Source organism: Anticarsia gemmatalis, chromosome 4, assembly GCF_050436995.1.
Source record: "Anticarsia gemmatalis isolate Benzon Research Colony breed Stoneville strain chromosome 4, ilAntGemm2 primary, whole genome shotgun sequence".
In the NCBI taxonomy this organism is placed as follows: Eukaryota; Metazoa; Arthropoda; class Insecta; order Lepidoptera; family Erebidae; genus Anticarsia; species Anticarsia gemmatalis.
The window spans coordinates 11,608,191-11,636,117 of NC_134748.1; the positions used below are offsets into that span (position 1 = coordinate 11,608,191).

General features: G+C 35.6%; 2 protein-coding genes across 3 annotated transcripts in view; one reads left to right on the top strand and one right to left on the bottom strand.

Annotated features, from left to right (window-relative positions):
• The window catches only part of cta (Guanine nucleotide-binding protein subunit alpha cta), a 29,095-nt gene extending 11,652 nt beyond the window's left edge, over positions 1 to 17,443 (bottom strand). For both annotated transcript variants that reach the window (XR_012959461.1, XM_076113786.1), the window contains exons 1-2: positions 16,743 to 17,443; positions 1,441 to 1,709 (exon numbers count right to left, since the gene is read on the bottom strand). Coding sequence is in view for 1 of the 2 variants with exons in the window: in XM_076113786.1 (XP_075969901.1) it covers positions 1,441 to 1,709; positions 16,743 to 17,243 (770 nt within the window). In the remaining variant the exon portion in view is untranslated. The remainder of the gene's footprint in view (positions 1 to 1,440; positions 1,710 to 16,742) is intronic.
• Positions 17,444 to 18,232: 789 nt separating this feature from the next.
• Tif-IA (RNA polymerase I-specific transcription initiation factor RRN3 homolog Tif-IA) lies at positions 18,233 to 27,901 on the top strand. Its single transcript, XM_076113789.1, has 8 exons — positions 18,233 to 18,643; positions 19,101 to 19,203; positions 22,321 to 22,473; positions 22,910 to 23,128; positions 23,609 to 23,760; positions 24,159 to 24,371; positions 25,022 to 25,250; positions 25,628 to 27,901. Exons 1-8 carry the CDS (start codon positions 18,235 to 18,237, stop codon positions 25,836 to 25,838), a joined length of 1,689 nt encoding a protein of 562 aa, XP_075969904.1. The 5' UTR covers positions 18,233 to 18,234; the 3' UTR covers positions 25,839 to 27,901.
• The last annotated feature ends 26 nt before the right edge of the window (positions 27,902 to 27,927 follow it).

Here is a 27,927-nt window from a genome sequence, read left to right on the forward strand (position 1 = left end):
CTCCAAACTTCTTAATGGCACAAAATTACAATGTAAAAGCCATCAAACTCTTATCTATGTAAATGCACTACTTGCAAGTGTGCCGTGACGTCACACGCACCGTTACGCTTCACAGATCGGTTGCGAAATATTTGCGTTTTTTTTTCTCATTTACGGTAAAACAATTGTACTGATAACGTGTTTACTTCAAGGCGAGACTTGTTCTAGAATGCAAACGTCATGTGTGACATGAACTGAAAACTGTTTTAGTTATTTTCAGTTAGTGTACCGTCCTTGCTTTTGTTTCGGGAAGTTTTCTTAGCTGTATTTAGTACCGGGTTTTTCATTGACTCATTGTAATTCAATAGGCCGTGGCAATACTGACAATTATTGTAAGCGAAACACGGATGTGAAATACAGTTTTGCTTAGTTCATCAGGAAACACAGTCATAAGATCTTTTTTTTTTGTTTAGCCCCTTCTAAGAAAATGCCTAGTCTCCGGACTCCCACACCCTTTCGTCGTACTTCACCTGAAGGTTTTTTTTATTCTCTCCTAATGTTGGAAGAAGGCCGCTATTCTGGACTTCCACATCCTTCCGTCTTTTACTATCTCTGGGCATCCAATATCATAGTAACCGAACTAGTTAAAAAACCATGAGCTAGGGTAAAATGTATTACAGGTAAAACTAGTCTAAGACTACAGCAAAAAGTATCTAGTTGCCTTACTTTATAACTACCCACCAGTGACAGATTTAGAGGTGAACCAATTATGAAAAATGTACGTGTAACCGTTTAATAAACTATTAAGTACTATTACATTCTAATTCTGATAAGTCCATCTATTAAACTGGATAAATTTAATGTGATAAATGCTATGTTACATGAAAATTTATTCGTCGCTAATAGCCGGTTTTACAGGTGTTCTATCAAGCGCATTGGAGTTAAACAGTCGAGATTACGCCCACATTTAACTCAGTTCTATATTCCAATATCAATTAGGAAGTCAGTATTTCGTAATTAACTTCGTTGTTTTATGACAGTCCTCTAAGAATTTCATAGCAGGAGCTATGAAATTCTTGCCTTAACACTTTTCTCGACCTAGTAAACTTATTGCTATTGTGAATATTGTAGACTAAACATGATGTGTTGCGATAGACAACAATGGAAATTGTTGTGGCTTTTGAACAAGTGTTAGTAAACTTGACCGCGTATATATACTAGATAACTAGTGCAGATAGGCCGCTTCATACCCTTAAAAAACATAATCGTGTCTAGGTCAGGGGCAGGACCGACAGCTTTACGTGCTCTACGAGGCTCAGGATTCCAACCCGTGATCTCTGCAAATGCAGATCAACTTACACCAACTGCTTAAAAACGCGCCACTGGGGCAATTGTTATTAACTCAGTTGTTGAATATATAGATTGTTTTGCAGAAACTATAAATGAAAATGTAATTCTCACCTGTCTTCAGACAGCACCTGGTCGAACTCCGACGAGGACACAAGAAACAATATCGACGTGACAGAATCGAAGCACTGCGTCCACTTCTGCCGCTGCGTCCTCTGACCGCCGACGTCGACGAACACAAATGGCACATTGTTTATGTTGATGGTGCACTCCGTGATGCCCTTAGTCGCCTTCCGGCAGTGCAGGATGTCTTGGTGGGAGGGGATGTAGTCCGGCCGCGCGATGCGCTCCAGCTCGTCGAAGAAGTAGCTTACTGAGTCACTCTGGAAATTGGAAAAATATTTGGTTTTATTTTATTTTATTGGACAGGTAACATGATTTTTGCGACTGAAAGTCACTTAAGTTAAAAGTGGTTGCCAGTTTGTCAGAAAAATTACCGTTCTGCTTTACTTGTCTTGCTATAGTCTAGTGTAATTTTGATTATACCAAAGAAAATTTAATAATCTTAAATAGTTCTGAGACTAAAATGTCAGCAGCAATTCGAGTGCCGTGAAAATTACATTGAATAATGTATTATTCAGTTGACGCAAGACGCGATAATACTGAAAAATTACATAAAGTAATTCAGTAAGAAGCATTCGAGCGGAAAACCTATTGTAATGAATTGGGTTTATAACCAAAATAGAGAAATTAAAGTCGTACAAATTCCGGATGAAAAGTGAAATACCTACTACTAAGTACTTAGTTATATGGATATTTTTATGGCTTTTAAATGGTCTAATCACGCACTTTATCCATTAAAGACAACGTTATGGATAAAACAAGAATCAATGTACTTCAGCGTGATTCAGGCCATAATAGTCGTGCAAATAAAATTAACATCCAAACAGTACAACGGTACAATTATTTAGCAGGTGGGTCATACAAGTCATACACACATGGTGACGTCACGACACGGAACAAATCCGCGTTAAATATAAACGTACACAATGTGGTTCAAGAGACGCTGGAAATAACAAAACAATTTACTATACAATACGAATATAGGCCAAACATAGAAATTGCTTTCGATTCCATCGCTGGTAGGCTAAGGAATGGAAATGCGATTCTGAAGCGGAACGTAAAACGTATAATTAAGTAGTAAGTGTACACACAATAAGAATTTATGGCGAAGAAGAAATCACGAAAAAAGGAGCGCTGGATTTGGACCCATATCTGTCAAAATACAGGTGAATGAAATTCTTTATTTCATACAATAAAAAGGTCTTTAAATCTGGGTCTGAACTATGCAAGACAAACTCTAGAATTAAATATAGGTAGTAGTTTACAGGCTATTTCTATAAACAACCTTTTTTACTAACAATTACTTTTTATAACAGGCTGACTAAAAAATTACCAGAATCAGGTGCAAAAAAACATAATGATCTAATGCACATTACTAATAGTGTGGTCAGCCTTGACCCATTCTGACTCCTTTTCCTTAAAGTTTAGGTAAAGTGTGACAACACATCGCAATATGTTCCAACCACAGTAAGAGGAACCTAGTCATAAGTTAAATATTAGTATTACAACATCTTTGGTACTAGACTTAACTGTAGGAAACAATTCCGTAACCTAATTTTCCCGAGTTAATTTTGCTTGCGGCCAATTATTAGTACCTAGTGTTATGCGTAGTATCGGAACATTTAGCTATTGAGTGTATCCGATATATAATTATAGTTATTATTGAGATTACCTGGAAGTATCGATAAAGGTAAATTTATAATTTATCAGTGATACAACAACTTAAGGAGTAATTAAGAATTCTGAAGCGACAAGAAGCAGTCTAAAACGGCGCCTCTACTGCGTCGGAATTCGTACGGACTGTAAGGATCTGTCACTTTGTAATTATTTCTGTGGTACCGAAATGCCGATCCAGTAGACGCAGTACCATAGAAATTAATACAAAGCAACAAATCCTTACGGTTCGTAAGCTGCGATCCCGACGCAGTTGACGCAAAGTTTTATGGAGTAGTCTACTCTGACATGCATAACATCTTCGTCATCATTCAAGTTGACATTTAAAAAAGAACCTCACAGTTCAAAGAGTACAACAGGTAACGGCAAACTTTTTTTATGACACAAGTAAGTCATCGGACAGCCAAAAAAAATCTAGATTACAATAAAAAGTACGAATTCATGCACGCCACGTTCAAATTGCAATTTTACGTTTGATATAATTGTTTTATTCATTATCGATTGAATTCACCTTCACGGCAATAACTTGGAGAAAGGAGATCGGAGTGTTTAGTTCTTATGTAATAAATTATAAAGATATCTATTCACTGCACGTCTTTCCCGGAACTAAGTGTTTAGTTGTATGACGTAAGGGACCAGTGGATGTGGAATAAAAAGCAAAGTAATTGCACACACATTATGTATGTCATGAGCGTAATTTAGCACACAGACATACAGTAAGTCATAGATTAATTTAGCAGCACATAATATTGTATCTGAGATCTTTTTATTTTGTTGCAATTATTGTGTAAGAAAATATCTTGTGAATATTTTATTTATTTATTTATATATTCATTACCACCTTACATTAACAGTATTTACTAAACATGTAAGTTATAGGTACATAAAGTTTTGTAAATACCATCTAATTAATGAATAGAAACTGCGCTGCCTTTAATCAAATGCAAGTGTAGAGCTAAGACCAAGTCAAACCCAAGTGGAGTGCCCTAAGTCGAAACCAAGGGAAGTGAACACGGAATTTTTTAATAAGTACCAAACATACTCGGAATATATATTAAAAATCGTTTATCAAAACATAACTCGAGATATCAAGAAAAAGTATAAATAAAATAATTCAAAATCGATTAAAAATCCATAAAATTAATTGGCAAAGTAAACAACAGGGCAATTAACACACGATTATTGAATTACATTATGAATGCATTTTGTAATACAATAACTGACAAGCGACCTTTGCCCTCGGTGATACAGCAAAGATATCAGAAACTTATTGTAATACGAACGAAATTGACAAAGAAACCGCAACACGCAGTAAACACTTTATTTTCCATAACCGTTATAAGTTTATAAGTAGTAAAAACTCTATGAAAGTATGAGAAAACCAAGTCTCACGCAGATAATTGTCAAAAACCACGACGCTCAGTTTCACTTAAGTCCCTTACGTTTATAGATAGGGGCCCCTTGTAATATTTAGTGGCGAGTGCATTATACTTTCTATCAATAATATTGTAGTAACTGGAGGCACTAGCTGCTGCCACCAGATACTATAAAGGTTTTTTTATTGGTGTTAATTACATCTGGAAGAATGTAGAATGGAAAAGGAATTTAGGAACATTCCTTTCACCTATTGCTTTTTTTTAAATACTCAAATATTTATCTTTCAAAAGCGAAGATATTAGAGAATCATTCCAATATCCCGCGGGCTTTACAAATATGCTCATATTTGAAAAGATCGCCTGGAAAGGGCAAGTCTGTCCCCTCTCAATATTGCCTTAGCATATAATATGAATCGACTACTGCAGTTATTAAAACACCGACCATTTTAGTTCCCATATTGCATTGTGCAATAAAATAATGACATCTTTGCAACTGAATGACTTCATTACCTCTCATACTTATCATAATTCTATTACTCAATAATGTAAACAGAACACTTGTACAATCACAGACAATTCCTAGTACTCTGTAATCCGACAACATAATAATAAAATCAATAGCCTTACTCCAATTCGCTATTCTCAAGCTAAAAACGTAACGATTGATTGATTTATTGCGTTTCAACGATCACTCACGTACGCCACGAAAGTAAACAAATCAAGTATCAAGACACCTTCGCTTTTCTAGAATGAAGACGTTATTCATTCAACAAAAAATTGTGTTTACGTGAACCATCAGTGAGGTAAGCAACCTTTGGTGCAGACAGACAAAAGGATGGGTAGGTGATTGATAGTACAATTAAACTTAATGTCCTCAAAGGACACGTTAAAAGTCGTTACCAGTTGTTTAATTAAAACGACAATCGTTAATCCATGTCAACGACCTTTTAACGTTTGTTTTGAACACATAATAAGGCCACTGCGATACATACGTAAAAATGTATAAAACAATCCAATCAGTCTGAAAACTCGAGCTTTTAATCGTAGAACGGAAAATAACAAGCTCCCAAAAGCCGTTTATCATCCATCTCCGGTTTAGTAGATAATGAGGCTAAACCCAGGCATTAAGTACGTAAACCCGACATTTTAACACCGGGATTAATGTCCTGGGAATAAACTAGTTTCTAAAACCGTACAATTTCGCCTGGAAATACTCAATACATCAGTCTTGTAACCAATATCTAAATATACGATGCAAAATTGCAGATACTAGATTCTGCTAACATTTTTCGCGTGTACGACCTTCGTGTGAATTCGGCCAAGTATTCGATAAATTTTTAAGTTTAGAACAATCGATAAGAAGTCATTATAGAGGACTGCAAGAAAATTGAATGTAAAACGTAGAATAAATTGATTTTTGCTATCGTAAAACTACATTCATGTTTAATTTAACTAGTAAGAAAACTTTTGAGGACAGCCGAGTTAAATCAATATCAAATCAATAAAGCCACGACAGTTCTTTATACATATCTAGTTGTTATGTGTTAGTCTAGACTACGCTAGAACGTCACAATTGAGTGGTGATGGACCAAATAGCGTGGATAAATGTTGCGGATCCAATCTCCGCATGAGACAAATATTTGTATGACCTACAGAGCCTTCTCACGTAATTGTAGGTCCGGGTGTTTGTGTAACGGACCGTCACTGTAGCTGGAAATGTATTGAACGGAACCACATAAAAAAGAGTTGTATTCAATCAAAATGAGATGATTTGTATGTATGTTTGCTGAAATAGGCGTAAATATAGCAGTTGTTTCGTTGTTTTTCTTCAAAGAGGTGGACAAAAACAACTACCGTCTCAATTAAAAATTATTGTTATCTCCCAATGGGTCAATTAGCCAGAACACCCACCAAAAAGAAATAAAATTTGTCAACAAAACATTTCTATTTATAAGAGCCATTAACTTGATAACCGTGACAGGTCAATTCGTCATGAAAGAACCATCTTTTATGGTCAAATGGTCAACAACACAAAACAAAGAGCGCTTATATTTTTAAAACACAATTTTATCTGCGGAAAAAAGTGAATTCCTTCTCTTTGGTTCATACTTCGTAGTAATGCAAGTTGTTTATTTTATATTCTCGTTAGCGAACTAATGGATTATAGGAAATAGGAGAACTAGGTATAGGTTAACTGAAAATAATAAGATTATTTATCAAAAAATGTGGAGTAGAGTTAATATTAGCCGGCGCCAAAACATCCCGTGAATGACTAAGAATGTTCCGCTGAATGAGTGGTAGTAAGAAATGTTTATATTAATGTGAAATCACATGACAAGCGTGGGAATTATAGTAGTGGACAAATACACGATGATTTCATTGATCACGTAAATTGATGCATTTAGTACTAAACGAAATGTTTTAAATGTCGCTCTGTTTTTTCTTAGCGCCTACGCTTTCTGTGAACGATTATTAATTGATGAAAACACCGTATTTTATTAGAGTTATTCTTTTGACTACGATAAAATACATGTTATATTATCACGTAATCAAGCAACATTATAAGAATATGTCTTCAAATTTAACTTCATTTTATTTGATTGATTCAAGGAAATTTAGGTCAAAACAACAGTCTGTCATATCCAAAAACCCTTCATTTACTCAACGAAAAAAACAAGAAATCTATGTCAATGCCGAAACGGGAACAGTTTACTTAGTGTTCATTAAAGCGATGCTATTGTGAGTGTAGTAAACCAATACTAATTAAACCCTTTATTGTATAGAGGCCTTTATTTCACACCACACTACTTGTTAATACAAGGAATAAGAAGTTTCTGCTTCGGGAATCTTCGTGTGGTTCCGTCGAAAACTGCCGTCTGGATTAAGGGTCCCTTCCATTCTTAGCGAAAACTTTTTTGGGACAAATAGGTCCTTCCCCTCGTGGATAGAAGGCAATTGTGAGTAATTGCACGCCGAAACGTTTTGGCTACTTAATCTTTCGTCTCTCCCTCTTGAGGAACAGAAGAAAAGACGGAAATATTTTTGACAAAATCGCTTCTTATTACTGTGGCATTTTGTACATAATTTCTAAAGAATCTTTTAGATTTGTTACTTGAAATACAATTTCTAGTAACCTCAATCTAGTTTTGTTGTTTCTGCCACAGACATAATAAACCTTTGATACACATTCCGTTAGCAAACACGTCAGTTAAAATAACAAAATGATGGACACGTCACTTCAAAAGAATTTCAAATTCAAGTGAAAACTTGAGCAACTAACAATAAGGAAATACACTATCAAGCATTTATCAAGAGATAATATTAATGAAATACTATCGTAACGGTTACAAAAACACTTGTATTAGCAAATAGTACTACGTTCTTTGCTCAGTGATTCATTGCGTGAAGAAGTCGATGACGTCTGTGTTATGCTCCGAGTGTCAGACGAACATCAATTGCCTTTTTTACAATCACATGTGTGCCGTGAATCAGATTTAGGAACTGTTTTAAATTACGCGGAACGCAACTAAGTATTTGTACGAGTTGTTTTTCTGACAATGCAACGTTTCCGCAGAAAAAAACGTTACATTAGAACTTATTGTTACCGCTACGGATTGTGATTTGAGAATTTCACAGAGTTGACTTTGAATTTTGTACGCGAGACGAGTGTTTCCCCATTTAAGTTAAAGTTTATGAAGATACTCAGGCATCTAGTAAAATTAAATTAAAACCAAAACCAGTTGGCGTTTAAAGACATGAATTTCAGTTATCCAAACATCGTGGTTGTAACATCAAAGAAAATCGTAAGAAAACACTACCTACGTTGTCTGAAGCATACAAACAACAAACAAAAAATATTTTCCTCGTACGAACTTGTGAAAATAGGAAAACCTGTGTTGCAAATTGGCTTAGTATTGATTAAAGATTTATTCCGAAGAGTTACCAGACTACTGACGAATAAGAATTATCTGCAGGTGTGTGAATAACATAATAGCATGATAACTTATTCATTTGTTAGGCATAAGGATCTGCGAGTTCTTAGAACAGAACCTTGTAGAGATAATTAACTGCGAAGGCTTTTCAATAATCTATTGAACTTCTGACAACTAAAACAAACCGCGACTAACAATGACGTCAATGTCATTAACGAAATAAGTCTACAAATTGAGATACAACTGAACGATAAATAAGAGAAAACATTCAATAAACATATCAAAACTATGCCATCAAAATACTTAACACGCAACGAAAACAAAAACGACGCCTAAGATTACCATCACAATAGGCATACTTCATACTCGACAACGCACACATACAAAAAGCGAAATCATCAGAAGAGTGATATCGTTGCCAAAAGCGGCCATATGCGGTCACTTTAAAACACCATCGATCAACCAGCTAAATACACGGCGAGACACATTAACTACTCTGCTTCAATGATCATTAAACGAGCGACGAACTGAAATATCGCATCAACATTGCAAGAACATTTGTACTTATAACCACAGCTGTTACCAAGGCTGGTTACTAGTATTTAAACAGAAGATCATGGCCTCAGCAACTTAATCTCTTGCGGATTGATATTCGGTAGCGGACAGTTGGATTAATTGAGTTTTTGATGACCAATGCCGGCTGGATCGGAGCTTAGCAACAGAATACGCGAAGCAAAAGGATAATGAGTATTTATTAACACAATAAAAAGAAGTGTACACACTCTAAACTTATGCTGTTGACAACAAATTCAAGCAGTTCACAAATAAGTTAAACCAACATGAAAAGCACACAGTACTGCACAAACAGCTGGCAGGAACAAGCACATCCGCAATGCGGCAATGCACTTCTCTTTAAAACTTTAGCAAAAATGCGCTCTCGATTTCTATTTTCTGCAATTTCCGTACCGTTTCTCCAATTTAATATGGAAATAAGTGAACAAGGAACGGAGAAAAATCTCGGTAGATGGTTAAATATTTTGCAATATGCGACAGACATTCTATGGTAGGTGTAATGGTATGTAGGTCGACAAGCGATGCGTCGGTTACGCCGTGAATGCGAAAATGACGCGAATGATAGGGAAAGCACGACCAGGATGTAATGGCTTACGTTGCTTAATTTCTATTTCAATATCTATTTTAGGTTATTTACGGCTGACCGCACGTTCGCCGTAGCTGGTTTATGTATATTTGGTAGTCACGTCAGGAAGTTACGTATTATAAAATTCATTACTAATAATTTCATAAAGAGAACTAACTTTTCTGCTGGCCAATAATAAAAATTTTGTTATATAGTTACAATCCCTCTTTTGTCGTCTGTTGTGATGATGACGGAAGGTAGTAGGTGTTCCAGACAATAGCATGCCAAGATTCTCGGTACATAACTTACTAATGCCTACGCTATTTAATTGGTAACAAACTTCGCTAAAAGCCAGTAACAACAGAAATCCGATATTTATATTTAGAAAGGAACTATGAAAGGCAATATCTGTCGGCAATCAATTCCACGAATTTGCGTGATAATAAACACTAAGTTAATAAATGGGCCATGCCCTCCGTGAACTAAACGAAGTGAATTAGAATTTTCGATTATATCTAGCAGTCCCTCGGAGTGTGAACTTTTTCTAGACCAACGCGCTAGCAAATATCATTAAACTTTTGTACTAGAAATAGGATATATTCATGAGGTACTCGTGTCGGACTTTATTCGAAGAAAGAGTGGACCGAAGAAGTTTGCTTAGAAATGTTAGGAGAATTCTATCAACTTCAGCTGTCTGACTGGTACACAATCTTGGGTTAAATATCACTTACCTAATCAAAGACAAAAAAAACGCCGACATTACCTATTCCATCCATAAACACTTGTTCAACCGCCTTGGGCATCCACGTGCCGGCGCGGTAAGGCTCGATTTTATTTGCATCTGTTTAAGGATTCATGAGAAATTCTACGAAACTTTTTGTATTCCAGATGTTGAATATAAAAGCAACCTTTTCTAAAGAAAACATACCGAATATACCATTGTGATTCTAAGAGCGAATTTATCAACATATACTTTTGTGTTGAAGACATAAAAAAGGTTAAAAAAACCTATCATAAATGTTAATCTAATCGATTACATTCTACCACCCAAGTACATATTTTATAACACAATACACTCATGAAACACACACTGGTCCATGCAAACATTTTTAATTAAAACTTGCTGAGCAAAAACGAGCTAGAGCAGTAAGTTTTAATTGAACAGAACAGGAAAAGGTCAAAGGGAAGACCACAAAGCGTTTGAAAAAGAACAACAAATTGAAAATATCTGGAAGAAGCGAGATAAAATATAAAAGAATTTCGTAGAAGGCCTTCGAAACGTTCAATATTTGCAGGAACTAGCTTTGTGAGTTGCGAACATCAGTATTTGCGATGTATTGTCTGCCTTTACATTTGTCCTATATGAAGAAATTCTTGCTGTTTGACACAAAAGGTTCAATACTGTGGTATTTAGGTCTGAAATGTAAGTAGCTCCCTGGATATAATAGTACAGATAGAAGGGTAGTTTTACTTATTTTTCATATCACGTATGTAGACTGGCCTTTTAATTTATTGATTTTTACATCTCACTACCCGAGTTTTGGTAAAAAAACTACATTCCATTTTACACACGTACTGCTCGCTTTTTAGTAAACATTTTAAGGAAAATAAGTAATCTAAATTATCCTGCGTGGCTTAGCTTTCAATAATTAAACTTCTGCGAAGCATACCTTGTTTAAATTATACCATCAACGTGGAGACCCTAGGGACTTCGTCCGTGTGTGTTAGACACGCGACAAACATTATACGGCATCATGTCTTAATTATAATAACATAATTCCCTAAGGAAAAGGCGGGCCGTTTTACTAGGTATTGCTCATATGGTCTCATGTTACATGAAACAAATTAATGAAAGCATTTACTACTGAGAATATGGTATGCTTTGAGTACAACACAATAAAGCGCTTTGTAAAGACATAAAAAAGAAAATCCTTTGAAGAATAGGACGATTTTCCCTCAACAAATCTTTTGCGACTTTACCCTCTTAATCAAACCCGTACTGTAGAAATTTCGGTCACGTACCTGCCTTGAGAATGAGATAAAGAGGTAGATGCTCTTAACTTTACTTTTGGGACAGACTTCGGGTACAATCGGGAATACGTAAAAAGAGATCTCATTGCTACAAGCATTTCTAAAAGTCAAACGATACCTTTTCGGGTTAATACTATTACGTTTTGTAGTAAGAGGGATTAAGTTCAAACCAGACTGTCGAGAGTAGCCGACTACATAACCGCAGTTGTTTGCTATCTACAAAACACATTTGTAATGGCTGTTACTGAGAATTTCTTAACAGAAAAACCCAAGCACTTTCACCCAGTATTATCGTCGAAGGCGTCTTAATTAAGTTTAAAAAATAAACTATTTAGACAGTTGCCACAACAAAAAAAGAAACAATACCACTAATATAATTTATGGTTTTACTTTATAAAAACAGTATATTTATGACACGTAGCTAACATATTCTGTAGCGTACTATTATTATGGTACGATAAAAGATCTTATCAGGCTATAAATATACACGAATGGATACCGGTTTCTCTCGATCACTACAATGAATTATCGTACTATTCTTGGGTGTAAATAGGAAATATGGTAGTCTATAGAAAACGTAACAGACATTAAGACGCCCATAACCAGTCGTATTCATTTGAAGGTGAACGATCAGTGAGTCCTATTACCCTCAATGAGGACTGTATGTGAATGAATCGGTTATTGTGACAGTACTTTTAAAGATTACATAAGACTGGCAAGTCTGTAGTATATTGGCATTAAAAACAGCACTAATCCTACTGTATCTACCGTTGTAGACAAGACTAACTGCTAAGCGACTTCTAGGGCCCAAAAGGTAATCATACTGATCATCAAGCGTCATCACACAACGCGAGCGGGGTTAATCTTCGAGTCTCACACAAAGCGCGTGTTAGAGACTTCACATTCTTATAAGAACTATTTAAAAATCTCTCGAACATGCAAGTTTTCTTCACGCTGCTTTCCTCAAATGACAAATTATTATTCATGTTACCTTTAAAAGTCATTGGTCACCGTAAACGCTACAATATTTTATCGATGAACAAAATTAAAAACTGATATCGTTCTGAATTTCTTATACTCGTAATGAATAAATTAAGTGCGCGTGTGTAATTAATCAGTTAGAGGAGCACCTTACGTGTTTATACAGAGTGGGAGAAGGACGGGTGACGGTGACGCAACCCCGTGACTAATCAAATGAGATAAGGAATGCAATTACAATTATTTTATTAATGCATCTATACTTTAGGAAACGTTCTATGACGGATTACGTAGACTTCAATGAGATAGCATTATAGAGTATTTATGCAATGCATCCGATCCGAATTTGCAATATTGATCCAAGTGCAGGCGCTGGCGCGACTGTTAATCAAACCCACCTGACGTTTTTAGTGTGCCCATGGTTTGTTACAGGATTTACAGAAAGGATACTCCTCTGATTATTCAATTAAGTAAAACATCACTATGGCAAATTCTTTGGAAGAGAAACAGAAATTAATAAAAATACCCAAGTTCGGAATTATAGTTTAAAATATTACACTTTACAAACAAGAAAATTAGATAGATAATTTTTCTTGTATGTTAATAACATACAAGAAAAAATGCTAATTAGGATTATTATTTTGGGAAACCACGTGATGTAACTAAACAAATGACTATTTATAAACAGTACGCGAAGAATACAATGTCTTTTGATTATAAGGCTTACGTGCAAAGTTAATAAAAACTTCCTAATAATCTACGAAACTGAATCGGTTATTGGCTTACTTTTCCAACTTCATAAAATAAGTAAAACACGAAAACCCAAGACAAAACTTATAAGAATTTCGAAGCCCAGGATATTTTTTTCCCCGCGGAAGTCGCGGTCAGATAATACCTCATTACATTGGCGGTGTTTGTACATTTTCTTAAATACCCCAGAAGTTACCGTACCACAAAATTATTTGCATCGTGTACTAGCGCATAACTACGGCCCGTAAGACGGGTTTTAAGCATAATACTACATTACACACAATGTAATAACACAGCATTACAGCAACTACCAATCGGAAAAGACAAAATCATAATAGCACTAAGGAAAACGAAAGATAACTAGTTCTTCCAGTGGATATATTAATTAAATAGATCGATACTTATTATAACAGAATACTTTAGCTAACCAAACGCTGGCCGTTTACACGAGCCCTAATTTTCGAATGCCGACAGCCTACAAAACCTTAATTATATGCAATCTTATTTGACCCAACAACACGCACACAACTTCACGATACCGGGCCCAAAACTCGTCCAAAGTTTACCTAAGGGCATGATTCCATTCCACGGCGAATTCTTACATACAAAAACTTCGAACCGAAACTGGTTTCGCAACTTTAAATTACATCAATTGAGTGACAGGTGATCACCATAATTCACAATGAGGACGGGCCCTTATACCGCGACAAACGATACCATCCTAACAAAAGAATGATTCAGATATCAAAGGAGGTAACAATAAAAAGTTTGTATTAAGAACAAAGTGCTTGGTGGAGCAAGAATTTACATTTAAACAGCCAAATGTGTCACGTGAAACAGGTTTTAAATAACTTGATAAAATTAATTTATTTAACTGCTGGAATTGTAAAAATGTAAGAAAGTGGGGCTTGTATTATCAAACATTGAGTCATTTTGTTATGTTTATATTAGTTTCTAGTTTTTGTGAATAGATTATCATAGTTTTGGCAAACATCTATCATTCTTCGTTTACTTACATAACAATACATTTGTTGTTATAAAAGTTAGAAGCAATAAATCCATACAGTATTATCAAAGAATCTTCTTATTGTTAGAGGCCTATAATTCACTGAGTCCAAGGTATTGGGGCGGAGTTCTAGTGAGCAATAGCTAACATTACATAAAACTTGTTTCATCGGATCACTTGCTTCTAGGAACAATTATCTTACTAAGCTCAAGAGGAAAAACGTTAGACAAAAATGTCGTATTTTTTGTAAAACAAGCACTTCTAATTTGTTGGTATAAAAAAGAACCACATAGAGAATTCTTTTGTATTGATTTTGGAACATTAATGAATGAGATAGTTACCTACATGCTAAGAGGTTTTAAATTTGCAGTGATAGTGAGTAATTAAATGGCTTTTTCTGGCACCCACACCAATTTTGATCATTCCTGCTATATTCTATATTCTTTATTCTTACATGTATTATATTTTAATCAAAATCATATTTGATTGTAGTTAGATACACAGGTTATGTATATGTACATAAATTAAACCTTCATTATGTCAAAAAGCTGAATTATTTATTAACAGTTTTTTTTAAATTATTTATAGCTGCCATTCGAAAATATTTTATGAATGAAACTACACAGTGTCTTAATTGGTAACACCTTTTGTTTGTATAGTTTTAGTGTTGTTATCTTGAAAAGGAAGTCCAGTCAGCCAGTATTAGTGTTATCTGATTGAAATTAATACTCTTTACAGGAAATACACTGATTATCTACCCTAGATTAATAAGCCTATGTGTATACCGGGAAAACAGAACCTAGGTACCTATAGATGTCATAAATAGTTGCCATCAACATAGGCTGATTAGAAATTTTCCGTGAGTTTAGTTGCTTCTTAAATTCTGATATTGGTGAATCAATTAAGATTTCCCATACCTTACAGATGTTCTTAATAACCCACAAGATAAATGTGAAACAAATGATATAACATAAACAGCCGCTTACTTAACCACAGGACATAACAATGCATGCATGCATGTGTAGAAGTGTCAAAACACATGAATATTCCAACACATGCAAATGTTATTGCCAAGTAATTATTATTCTTACTGTGTCGGTTCAACAGCTGGCAATAGTTTGACTTTGAAATATTTGTTTTTAGAATGCTGTTACTTTTTTTTAATATGCAAAGATGTTTAACATCTTCAGCCAAATTCCCTAAATAATATATAACTTGTTGGTGGCCTTAGTGCTTTCTTATATGCTATGAGAGGGTTAAAGCTCGGAGTTTACCACACCGATTATGTTCAGATTGGTAAAATTATTGCTTTAAAAATTTATCAGACATAGGTACCTAATTATACAATCAATAATGTAGCCTAGGTATTATTTAAATATGATTATATTTTATATACTTATTGATTAAATTTTTCTCATATAGTCATATCATTCCCATGTTGTTTTTTCTAAACTAAAACATTATGTAATACAGTTTTAAAAAGGAAGTAGAACAATGACAGTAGGGTTTTACCCTTCTGACTAACAGTAGTTATTTGAGATAATTGTTGAAAATAAACCATTAGTAGACACATGAGGAAAGCTTCAGTGATGATTCAGTTTACTGTATTGTCTATTGTTGCTATTATGTTTAACTCTATGTGAACTCTATAGCATGCAGCCAGTACCAGACATAATAGAAAACAATTTGTAGAACAGCAATCCTCAATAGGCCATAGGTATTCTGGTGTTTAAGATTGTAATGCAATAATTCTTATAGCATTTTGTATGCATTGTAACCAAAGTTCACCCAAGAGGAAAACATAATAAAAAAACATGATGGCTATCAAGTAAAACAACAAAATTATACTACATACTCCAAACGTAACTCAATATTTTCCTTGAAACTTTACCTGCTTCATACCCTAATCATACAGGTAAATAATAATATGCATATCAACACTTTTAGTGAAACAAAGGCCAAATGAGTCATGATAATAAACAATTTTATACTTTTTTAATTCATAGATTTAATGATGCAAGCAATATGCAATCTTCTTAGTAGCACACAGAGACAATATTGCCTTAAGGCATATGACACATACACACATTATGCAAATTAAGCTCAGACACACTGACCAATTAAGTTATGAATGAATCAGATTACCCATGAGGCAATAAAGAGACTTGGTCTACATTATCAATAATTATCAATAAAGGAATAACAGTTGGCCACCTATAAAAACAATGCAATCAGCTGCAGCCATAAAATATGATAACAAAATCAATTACGCATGTTTGATAACCAATCACAGACCACAACCTGTAATTCAATAAAGGAATAAATATTGATCTAAACCACAAGAGGGGACACAAAGGCAACACTTGTGACCATTGTTTACTTGGCAAACATTGAACATTGTCACTTACCAATTGAAATTCTCTCCGCCTATCATATGCCCTTTTGATGGCTCTGTCTAGCCACAGGGAGTGTATATGTGGCGCGTAGTGCACGAACAGCCTGCTGTCCAGCGACGAGGTACTGTTGAAGTGCAGCGCCTGCTGCCCCACGTCCAAGTTCCGCGGGTTCTCCCACGGTATAGCGAGCTTGTCCCTCGCGTCCACCAACACCTGTATCCCTTTCACGATATTCTGATATATCACATGCTGATACTCCCGCACTAGTTCCGGCTCAAACTTCACTTTGTGTATTATCCTCATCTGCTTCAGGAATGTTGACTTTCCGCTTTCACCCGCACCGAGCAACAGCAGTTTTACCTGCCGCCGCAGTGTTTGCTTCTCCTTCTCTAGTATTCTATCTATCTCCTTGCTCCTGTATCTCTGCTCTATCTCCTCCGGCGATAACTTTAGACGCAACCAACATGTTAGAGCCTCCGTACAACAGGTACATGACCACAAATCGTTGGCCATTTTGCATGATTATCAACGCCCATAGAATAGAAAGAAACTGAGCAAAGTATGTTACACTATATTTATAAAGTTCATTCAACACACATTTTCGCAATAGCACAACATACACACGATTTTACGACAATACATAATAAATTAAAGCATAAATCCGGAATTCAGAAATACACACGCATTCCACCCCTCCCAAACTCATTGAGAAATGAAAAACCACAGATATCAAAACATAAATTCGCTGTCAAGAGGCCTCTGTTACACGATACCGTGTGTGACATTAGTGCTTTTAATGGAATAGGCCCATATTATATGGGTAGCATTTAATTTGTGTTAAGCATAGATATAATTATTTAAATAAATAGAAAATCAATTTGATCCACTAATATTTAACAGCCAGTCCAAAAACTATATTCCAGTATTACATTTTAGTATCATACTAAATAGACACAACTAAGGTAGGTAGCTCTATTTTCTACGTACTTGGCAACGAGCAGGCGGTAAATACGAGAAACGTCAGCTGTCAAGTTTTAGAAGTGATTGTTCCGCGCAGTTGTGCACGTGTTCTTTTCCAAATTTAAACCAATTGCAATTAGTTTTTACAATAAATCAATCTATTTTAAAGTGCTAATACATTTTATGCACGTTGAGCTACGATTTCGTGTTAGTAGCCGTAATAATTACAATGTAAAGTTCACGCTGAGCGATGTCCAAAGAAGGTTATAGTCCTGAGAAGAAAGAAGGTGATAATAAAGTAGTATTGGAGAGATTGCAGACGTACCTAAAAGATAAGAGGTCTACCGAGGCGTCGGAATCGACCCTCGGGTACAGCAAGCCGAGTACCAGTTACGAGCAGCCGTCACAGAACTTGCCGACTCTGGAAGACAGCAGTAACATATTGAGGGAGGTTTTGAACCACAAAAAGGCCGAATTGCTTCGGCAACCAGAGATTATAGAATACCTGAAGTCGATATCGTCAGATCTGAAAAAGTAGTAAAAAATGGCAGTGACTACACCAAAAAGCGTGGCATCTTTGATGCAAAAAACTTTAGAACGCCAAGCTGCAGTGGCGCGTATGAGATTACGTTTTACTAAGAACCAAGTGGAACAAATACTAGTGAATTACGTTACTAAGAATATATCTGGGCCATACTTTGAGTTGGTGAAAGTTTTGAGAGACTATCCATTGAACGATGATAACTTCAGGATAGTATTTGATGATAGTCTTTCGTGTGTTGTGTTGTTAGGTAGGGAATTAGATAAATATGTAGATGTAGTGTGTAATATTGAGTGGGTGAGTCGCAGCGAGGAGTTAGCAGACTTGTACAAGAAGTTTGTGCTGGACCTGGTCACGGCCCATACCTACCACTGTCCAAAGGTGATGATGCGCCTTGTCACGTTGTTTAAAGGTAATTTGATCAGCATTATAGAGTTTTTTATTGTGTCAGCAGATATCACTTGTTGTGCAATTAGTTGACAAGAGCAATTTACACTTGACTACTTATACCAAATTGCATAATGTTGCAATTTTTTATTATTCCATGGGTTCAATGACTGATGTGCATTTTAAGAACATATTGTCTATATATTAACATGCAAAAGATAATAAAGTTAGGTCAATGATAAATAAAAATTCACCACAAAAGTTTAGTCAACTTAGCTATAATATTGTGTGTTACTATTTTATTTCAAATTACTTATCATCTGCATAGTTGATTCAGAACTATTTCAACAATATTATTTTTATCCAATTTTATGCAATTATCCATATTGCAAAATTCATGAAACACCTTTTCTTTCAGTACTATTGCACAATATTTATCAACAAACTGAAACCATAGAGTTGAACTTTTTGTTTTGTTCCAGCTGAAGGTGAAAATTGGGATGACAGCGGACCTCCTCCTGAGCTTCTGAACAAATGGTCCAATATCCATGATGTTATTTGTCATATTGTAGCCATTATGCCTATGTAAGTATGATTTGAAATATTTAAAATTGCATGCTGTTTTGTAATGTAAGGGGTACAAGTTAAAAGGAAGGTATTATGCGCCATCAGTAATTAAAAATTTACTTCAATTATCAAATAAATGAGAAACTATAAACATTCTTACAGACAAAATGAAGTTTAGAGCTATTTTCCTGTCTAAAATGGTTTTATAGATACACAAAACTATTTATAGAAAAGGGAAATTAGTTTTATTATAGCACATTCCGGATGGATAAGCAAAATTCCACTCGTTTTGGTTTCTATACCAAAAAGGTATTGGAAAAAGCTTTACAGAGAAACAAATAGAAAGAAATACCAATATTGAAAAGTTTCCACATCAAGTCATCTGTCCTTGACTCTATTTTCATTTTCAACCTTGAGTTTATAAAAAAAAAGTATGTCAACAACAGACAGATGTGTAGAGGACACATTGACTCATATGTTTTATTATGATATGGTCAGGGTTTCCCAACCTGGCGTCCGCGCACCTATCCCAGGGGGTCCACAGACAACATTCACAACATAGAAATTAAGCCGCGCGTTTGAGCGTTTGACATGTAACCAAACAAAACCGCGCGGCGCAATCAACCGTCGCATTACATTAAAAATAATTTATGTTAATAAAATGAATCCATGGAACTTTTTTAGACATAAAAATATGCGAGCGTTTTTTTTCTGTATTATTTATAGGGTCCACTAATCATAAAAAAGTGGCACTATGGGTCCGCACCAGAAAAAGGTTGGGAAACACTGACATAGACAAATCTAAAGCATTCCATCTATGGATTCTAAATATGCCTAATGGAGTTTATACACCAAAATCGCCCACACATATTAAGGACACAGGTGTTGGCGACTCTCTATTTCAAAAGAGTTATGTCGGCGACTAAACACGAAGTCCACAGTTGACGACTTTGATGTGTATACTTCATTAGATTTGTCTTTAATCTATGGTAATATGTTGATGACATGTCCTCAAATGGTAAGGAAATGGACACGAAACTTGAATACAAGGTTGTCTTGCATAATTGTGTAAGATGAACAGATTATGTAAATTGTTGGTGCTTTAATGTGTTTTAGAAGGCACCTGCACATATTTTTTTGCATAGTAATATTACACTACAATAATCATGTAATGTAGCTCCAAATCTGATGGTTATAGGCTACCACTGATTTACAGCATAGCAAAACTTATAAGTTTCACACTGCCTCTCTCGTTTAAAGTAGCAAAGGAGGGGGTGCCACAAAAAATCATCAGTGGTCGAAGTTTCAGCAGGCTACTAACTGGCACCTACCCCTGAGATGAGATAAGATATGTTGTGTTCACATGTAGCAACAGGTGCTAGAATGGTGAGCTACCGACTCTTGTGTGGGGCTATAAACCGCACGCAAAACGTCTCCTGTCTGCTTTGCGTGTGTTACCCTGAAACCACTTAGATTTTTTTGACTACTGTAATCTAGGTAGCTCAAAAAATCTGTAGTTGGTAAAAAGCCATGGTATTTCTAATGATTTTCATGTGAAGAAGAAATGCTTGGGGTGTACCTGTTTTCTCAATTTTAGGTGGGGAAACCATGGGAGGCAATGGCTAAGTAACTCAGGATGCGACATGGATTGCTATTGCACATGAAAAGTTCAAGTGTATGGGTGAGAAATTTAAAACCTTAGTTTTATCAAATTGAAACTATTAAAAATTGCAAGTCAAAAAAACAAACAAAACAACTCTTGTTGAATCATGATGGTCTTCAGAATTTCTTTAAATAGTCTGTTATTGTGCATAGTCTGCGTGTCCTTAAGAGCGTTGATGACTTCTTGTTGTCTTCTAATCTGACGAAATGCAACCAGTGGTATAGCAGTAAAGGCTGATTTCTGGTGTGGAACTGGTCATCCTGCTGAAACCACAATAGAAGGTATCGAATTATGGCAACTGTAACTCAGCGATAGCGACAGTCTACCGTGCAGATATTAGCGTTAATCGCTACCGTCGATATATTCCTACTAGAGTCCTAGACGAAAGTGGATTCTGCTAAACAATACCGCGAAATCTAGACCGTTAGTGCCGTACTACCGAATTGCACTAGTCACGGAACTTTCTGTCAAAATTGGGCGTCATGCCGCTACCGACATCAGCAGCGGCATGACGCCCAAGTCTAAATAGGTCTTATTGCTTCATACTTGAAACCATAGACCCATTCTGAATGTCAAGATTTCTTTGATATGTTGGCATGACGCTCGGGTTTCTGGTTCAATCCTGACAAAAGTTGATGGTAGCTGCAAGCTGGTTATTATAAACACATGATAATTTTACAGCTAGATCAACCCATCACTTTTGTTTTGATGCTGTGTGTGTCAGTATGTCAGATGTACACGATAGTATTTGTAGGTCATTATACAACGATAATCTTGATCTATAAATACTTTTGACTGACAAAACTGTAAAAACACGCAAAGCCAAGATAGCATTGTAGGCATAAATTGATAAAACATCAGCACATGAATTGTAGAAACAGTGAATGGATATATTCGATTTTTCTTCTAGCCAATATTTGTTGTACATTGCTGATGGCTGGATGCATCATGCAGTTCTAAGTGAGACTCAAAAGTATTTTTGTTGCTATGTCACGCAATGTGATTAGGGCGGCATGATACTTAAGAGTTTCCTTGAGTTGGGGGATGTGTCTACAATAGTTTCGGTCACTAAATTCTATAAAAGTGACTGAAAACATTGGAGTCAATGTCCATGACGGCTGTCCCTGGCTATACGGCATGATCTCTACACAATAACGCACGGTAAATAGTCGGTCTTGGCTGTCATTTTCAAAGATCTTTGGCAGTCGTTAACAGCATTCGTTAAGCTTGAAATTTTGACAACCAGTCTTACCGAAGGGTATCATTTTATAATCTTGTGAAGGTATTCAGCTGCGACTCGGATCTGAGACTGGATGCGACTCCAACATAGTTGGAAGAAAGGCTAGCTTGATATAGATCACTATACAGTACATATCGTGATATCAACACATTTTTCAATGTAACCCATAGCTCATGAATTAATTTTGAAGAAAGTCAGTAATGTAACTCAATTTTGATTGTTTCTTTTCCAGGACCAGTGACCTATTAATGCACATAGTGATAGAAAACTTCCCTTACTACAAGGCCGGGTGTTACATCAACCGGGCGTATGTACACAATATGATATGGATGAGCAAATACCTGCCTGCACTTAAAGAACAGATTATGACTGCTATTGTTACTAGGTAAGTTATTTTTTTATTATCTTTCTAGCAAATGTTAGGCTACGGCGGCCAGTTTCATTGAAACTTCAGGATTCTGTTTATAATGTCCAAGTGTGTGCACAATACACACACTCTCTGTTCCATCTCTCATAGTCAGGTGGGATGATTCATCGATAGGACGGGAGAGAGGTTGGGCGCAGGACCGACGGTTTTACGTGCTCTCCGAGGCACAGAGGTCTACAATCTCAACATCAGTTAAACAAGTTTTGTTAGAGATATAAATAAACGTTCACGATAAAGACACAGTTTTACACTCACACCATACAGGCAGTCTTCCAGATTTTCTTTTATAGTGTTAATGTCAAAATCTGCCTTCTTGACTGTAATCAAGCCATCACAAGTTCTCCTTACTGTTACTTATCAAATAAAATATTATAATAAAATTTATCATTTGCAGAATGATTGAAATGGACGTGAACATAGTAGAGAATGAAAAGAACAAGGTAACATCGGACATGATGTTTGAGATGGACGTGGACACTCAGGATGAGACCTCGGAGACCTTAGACCACTGCATGCTGGAAGTATTGAGGTGGTTAGAAGATGAACGAGACCAGACACTCAACATCTTGTGTAATGTCTTCGAGAGAGTTATATTGCCTACTTATGGGATTAGGTAAGTTTAACTAGCAAATTTTTTTGACTAATTAGGTAAAGTTTTTAGTCTGAAGTATGTTGACAGAGCTGATTGGCTGATGATGACAACCTTGCTTTTGCCACGGAGCATAAGTGTCGTGGGTTCGAATCCCACCTAAAACAAATATGTTTTTATACTGTTCTTGACCATTCCCATGCTAGGTGTAAGGTGGGGTCGTATGTATGTAATTCATAAAAAATAGTTTTACATTTGGTTATACTTTTTGTATAGTAAATCCGATTTCCAATGTCATATTCTTGTCATTGAAATATGAACTAGAGGTAAACTTAATAATATTATTTCAAATTACTTATCATATATTTTTATTTACTGAAGTCATTTAAAATGATGAATCTGCATTAACATACCAGACGCGCTAAAGTAGTTTTTAATGTACCAAAAATTATCAGTACCCTTTTTGTTACATAATTTTAAAATATATTTTCTTCTTTTTCACAGACACGTACAGTTCCTCCTGCTATATACGATATCGATAAACCAGCAATGCGCGGATCGCATACTGACCAACCTGTGGCGAGTGGCGGCCGGGCTGCAGGGTATCAGCCCCGGCGCACTCACCACTAGACGGACCTCCGCTAGCCATTTAGCAGGTAAGAACTATTCTATATTTATAAATAGTGTCTGACTTCTAAATAATATTCATTGAATTGATTGAACGCAATGTAGACTCTTAGTATCGCAAAGTTAATCAAAGTTTTTCTTCCATTTTACAATTTCATAAAATTTTGCTTAATTTAGCTAACTGTGGTGGTTTCTGATCATGAAAATGATCAATTTTAATCTGGACTTTTAATTAAAAGGAATATGTAGTGCTTAAAACCTTGCTGTCTTCTTGCCTACTTATCTATATTATGCACAAATATTTTCAGCTCTACATTAACCAGACTTTTTTACAAGTCTTCCAAGCTTCTGAAATGTTTTTCTTTTAGCATAAAAACATATAGTATGTAGTCCTAACAATAAATTAAATCGACCTAATTTCTTGCAGGTCTTCTCGCCCGTTGCGTCCGCGTCCCAAACTCCCGCCTGATCCACTACCTCCGCAGCATGTCGGAGTGGTGTCACGCGTACATCTCGGCCACGCAGCAGGCCTCCACGGCCAGCGACAACCTCAAGGCTCACGGCGCCTTCCACGCCATCTGCCATGCTGTGTTCTATCTGGTCGCTTTTAAACACCAGTTCTTGTTCATGAATAAAGATAGTAAGTATTTTTATTTGTTTAATGTTACTAAGCCGAAAACGTAAAAAAAATATACGCCTAATTTTCTATCGGGCCTAGAGAATAACCAACGTATCTGAGCACTATTCAAAGCTTCTAGTAATATGAACAATACACAAACAAAAACGAATTTTTATTTGTATATGTTGTGCTGATCGTTATTTATCATACTCTTTTTTTTTTCATTTATTTATGAGCTATATTTATAACAAATGCAAATACCTAAATAACGACATCTTAGTGTCAAGAACACTTTAAAATATTTATCAAAACTTTTCATCAAACTATCAAAGCATACTTTTATTTGACAACTAGCTGACCCGCGCAACTTCGCTTGCGTCACATAAGAGAATCATAATTTTCCCCGTTTTTGTAACATTTTTCACTGGTACTCTGCTCCTATTGGTCGTAGCGTGATGATATATAGCCTATAGCCTTCCTCGACAAATGGGCTATCTAACACTGAAAGAATTTTTCAAATCGGACCAGTAGTTCCCGAGATTAGCGCGTTCAAACAAACAAACAAACTCTTCAGCTTTATAATATTAGTATAGATAATGATAATACCATCTCTTACATACATTTAAGTCCACTTTAATCAAAAACTCATCTCGAACTCATTTTTCTTCCAGACGTAAACTTCGTGGAGTCTCTCAACCTGCCCCGCCTAGTGACGTGTGCACTGAACCCGCTGCGCAGTTGTCCGCCGCAGGTGACGCGCGCCTTCTCCTCCGTGACTCGTCAGCAGCAGGTGGTGTACTGCGCCGCCATCGTCGAGAAGAACGCCAGACACTCGCTGCAGGCCGTCGACGCGCGACAGTATGACGACTGGTTCCCTTATGACCCTTATACGTTGCCTAGGTGAGTAAGATCTTACAATAATATAATGCACAATGTGAAATGAAGCTAGGGCAGGTCAAAGACCTCTGTAACTCGGAAAGCACGGAAAGCCGTTGCACCTGTGTCAAAGGTTAGGCCAATGGCGTCATATGAGAGTAAAGGAATAAATAGTGTACCTGTGTATTATGTTTGTATATTAATACTATAAAGACAAGTGGAACAAACACACACAACACAAGTGAACACGGGTCCCTGGTTTCAAGAAAACTGGCCACCATGGCCAAATATCAGCTAGGAGGACGTTATATTCTTAAATGTTTTATGTTCACCATTAATTTATATTAACTTTGACATCTTAAAAAATCTTTGAAAATAACTTACAAAATTTTGTTTCACAGGTCTGGCAAAATAATCTGGCCGCTATGCATAGAATACAAAGACTGGCTAAAAGACGGTGATGATGAAACACAGTACTCCTCAATGAAGAGGAAGCTGGAGGCCGAAGACGATGACTTCCTAGTGAGTGCGAGTCCTACACAGAGACTCGCGTCATCGCTGTCCAACTGTATATCACCCGGTTTTAGAGCCAGTGAGAATATCTTCTCGTAGAATTATTTATTTAATTGTTTTTTTAACTTGGAATGTTTGATGGACAACTTGAGCATAAACAAAGATTCTAAGTTATTTTTCAATTTTGATAGTTTAGCTCGAATAGTTGAGCCACTTTTTATGTCTTCCGCAAACTATGCCAGTTAACTAACTGGAAATGAGAAAAAAAATGGCTCAACTGCAAAAATGCAAGGCTATAAACTAAACTCACATGTAAAATGACTAAACTATTGTATTACTTTGATTAAAAGATATTTTAACACAGTAACAATAAACATCATTCAAATATTAGTAATCCTTAAGTTGTCTTCCCATTAATAATGAGTATGGTAGAGAAAGAATATAATTTTAAGCTCAACTTAAATCCAGTCAGTGTACATTTAGCCATAAGCATATTTAGTCACAAAATGATTATAGATTCTTCACAGTATAACTAGATATTATACTTCATAGTATAATATTCAAATATGTGTATCTATAGACTTAGTAGAGAGCCTTGGCTAGCATGCACTAATTATCTGGATTATAAGTAACTAGCTGACCCGCGCAACTTCGCTTGCGTCACATAAGAGAGAATGGGTCAAAATTTTCCCCGTTTTTGTAACATTTTTCACTGGTACTCTGTTCCTATTGGTAGTAGCGTGATGATATATAGCCTATAACCTTCCTCGATAAATGGACTATCTAACACTGAAAGAATTTTTCAAATCGGACCAGTAGTTCCTGAGATTAGCGCGTTCAAACAAACAATCAAACAAACTCTTCAGCTTTATAATATTAGTATAGATAATTCTGTGTACTTCCAAAATAAAGTAGTTTTATTACGCAAGCCTGCGGGACAGACGCGAACCTTGTTACAAGGCTCATTACTAAGTTGTTTACTAGTATTTCAATACTGTTAATAGCTCAAGATTTTGCATCAAATGTTTTGAGTTTATCAGAAGTTTCTGATGTTATTTTAACCTCAACTACTTACCTATATAATTGTTATACCAGATAACTAATAAGTATCGTTTTTACTTAACAACATGTCCTTTCCGTCTATCAACTATGACTTGTGTAAATAGGTATTTTTATAACGCAAAAATATTGTAAAACCTTGGCAAGCAAGGTTTAATTAATGTAGTATGATATCCCATCGCATAAATATATGCAGATCGGCCTGTGTGGCTGTCTTGGTTTTATATAAATAAATAATAAATTTAGTCCATCAATGTACCGCTTCTGAGCAGGGGTCTCCTCCCGCAATGAGGGAGGGGGCTCTGAGTCTTCTTGTTTTTATACATGATAATATATATTACTGTATCCTATCCAGTTTTTATATACAATGATATTTACGGTCATTGTCAAAAATATGTATTATACTGACACATTTTCAAATACGTTTTATGAATAAAAATAGCGGAATTACTTCTGTTTATTAGCTTCAAACTTCAAACTAATAGACGTATACTATTATGCCCATATAGGAATAATTAAATTGATATATTCAAAAAATTACGATCGAAAATGTGGCAGTTCAAACCTATTTTTGGAGCTGACTCTCTTCTACTTAGAAAGTAGATTATGTCAAAAATATAATAAGGTCACGATTGGGCCTTATAGACATAAATACTAATAGCTATACATTCATTCTATCGGACGTTAACCAACGAGGAAAGAGCATGTGTGCAAAGATTTCTTATTTTGCAATCAACACTCTGGACAACCCTCTGTGTTATTTTGGACACTCCTGAGAAAGTGCTATATAATGACCGTAAAAATATAAATATGGTACCATTAACTGCCTTTTTAAATAAAGTAATAATCCCGTTCTATGACCTGCAAACAGTCTTACCAATTTAACATATTTTTTATATAAAATACCCAGTGATTTTAAAATCTCTAAAGTAAATGAATTTGTGATTATTTTCGCTTAGCTTCTAGAGTAGTAGATGTAGATTTTATATTGATTAGTACAATTACTAAGCTGTAACTATAATGTGTTATGTATGTTTACATAGTTTAAGCGACTGATGTACATTTATCAATGCAGTGTAGCTTAATAAAGTTATTTATTGAAATATGTAGTTTTTTTCTTTATTCTTAT

Coding starts and splice junctions, on each gene's coding strand:
- Tif-IA (XM_076113789.1), top strand. CDS start 18,235: ATGGCAGTGACTACACCAAAAAGCGTGGCATCTTTGATGCAAAAAACT. Junction 19,204..22,320: donor ATTGTAGCCATTATGCCTAT/GTAAGTATGATT, acceptor TTTCTTTTCCAG/GACCAGTGACCTATTAATGC. Junction 23,761..24,158: donor CTCCGCTAGCCATTTAGCAG/GTAAGAACTATT, acceptor AATTTCTTGCAG/GTCTTCTCGCCCGTTGCGTC.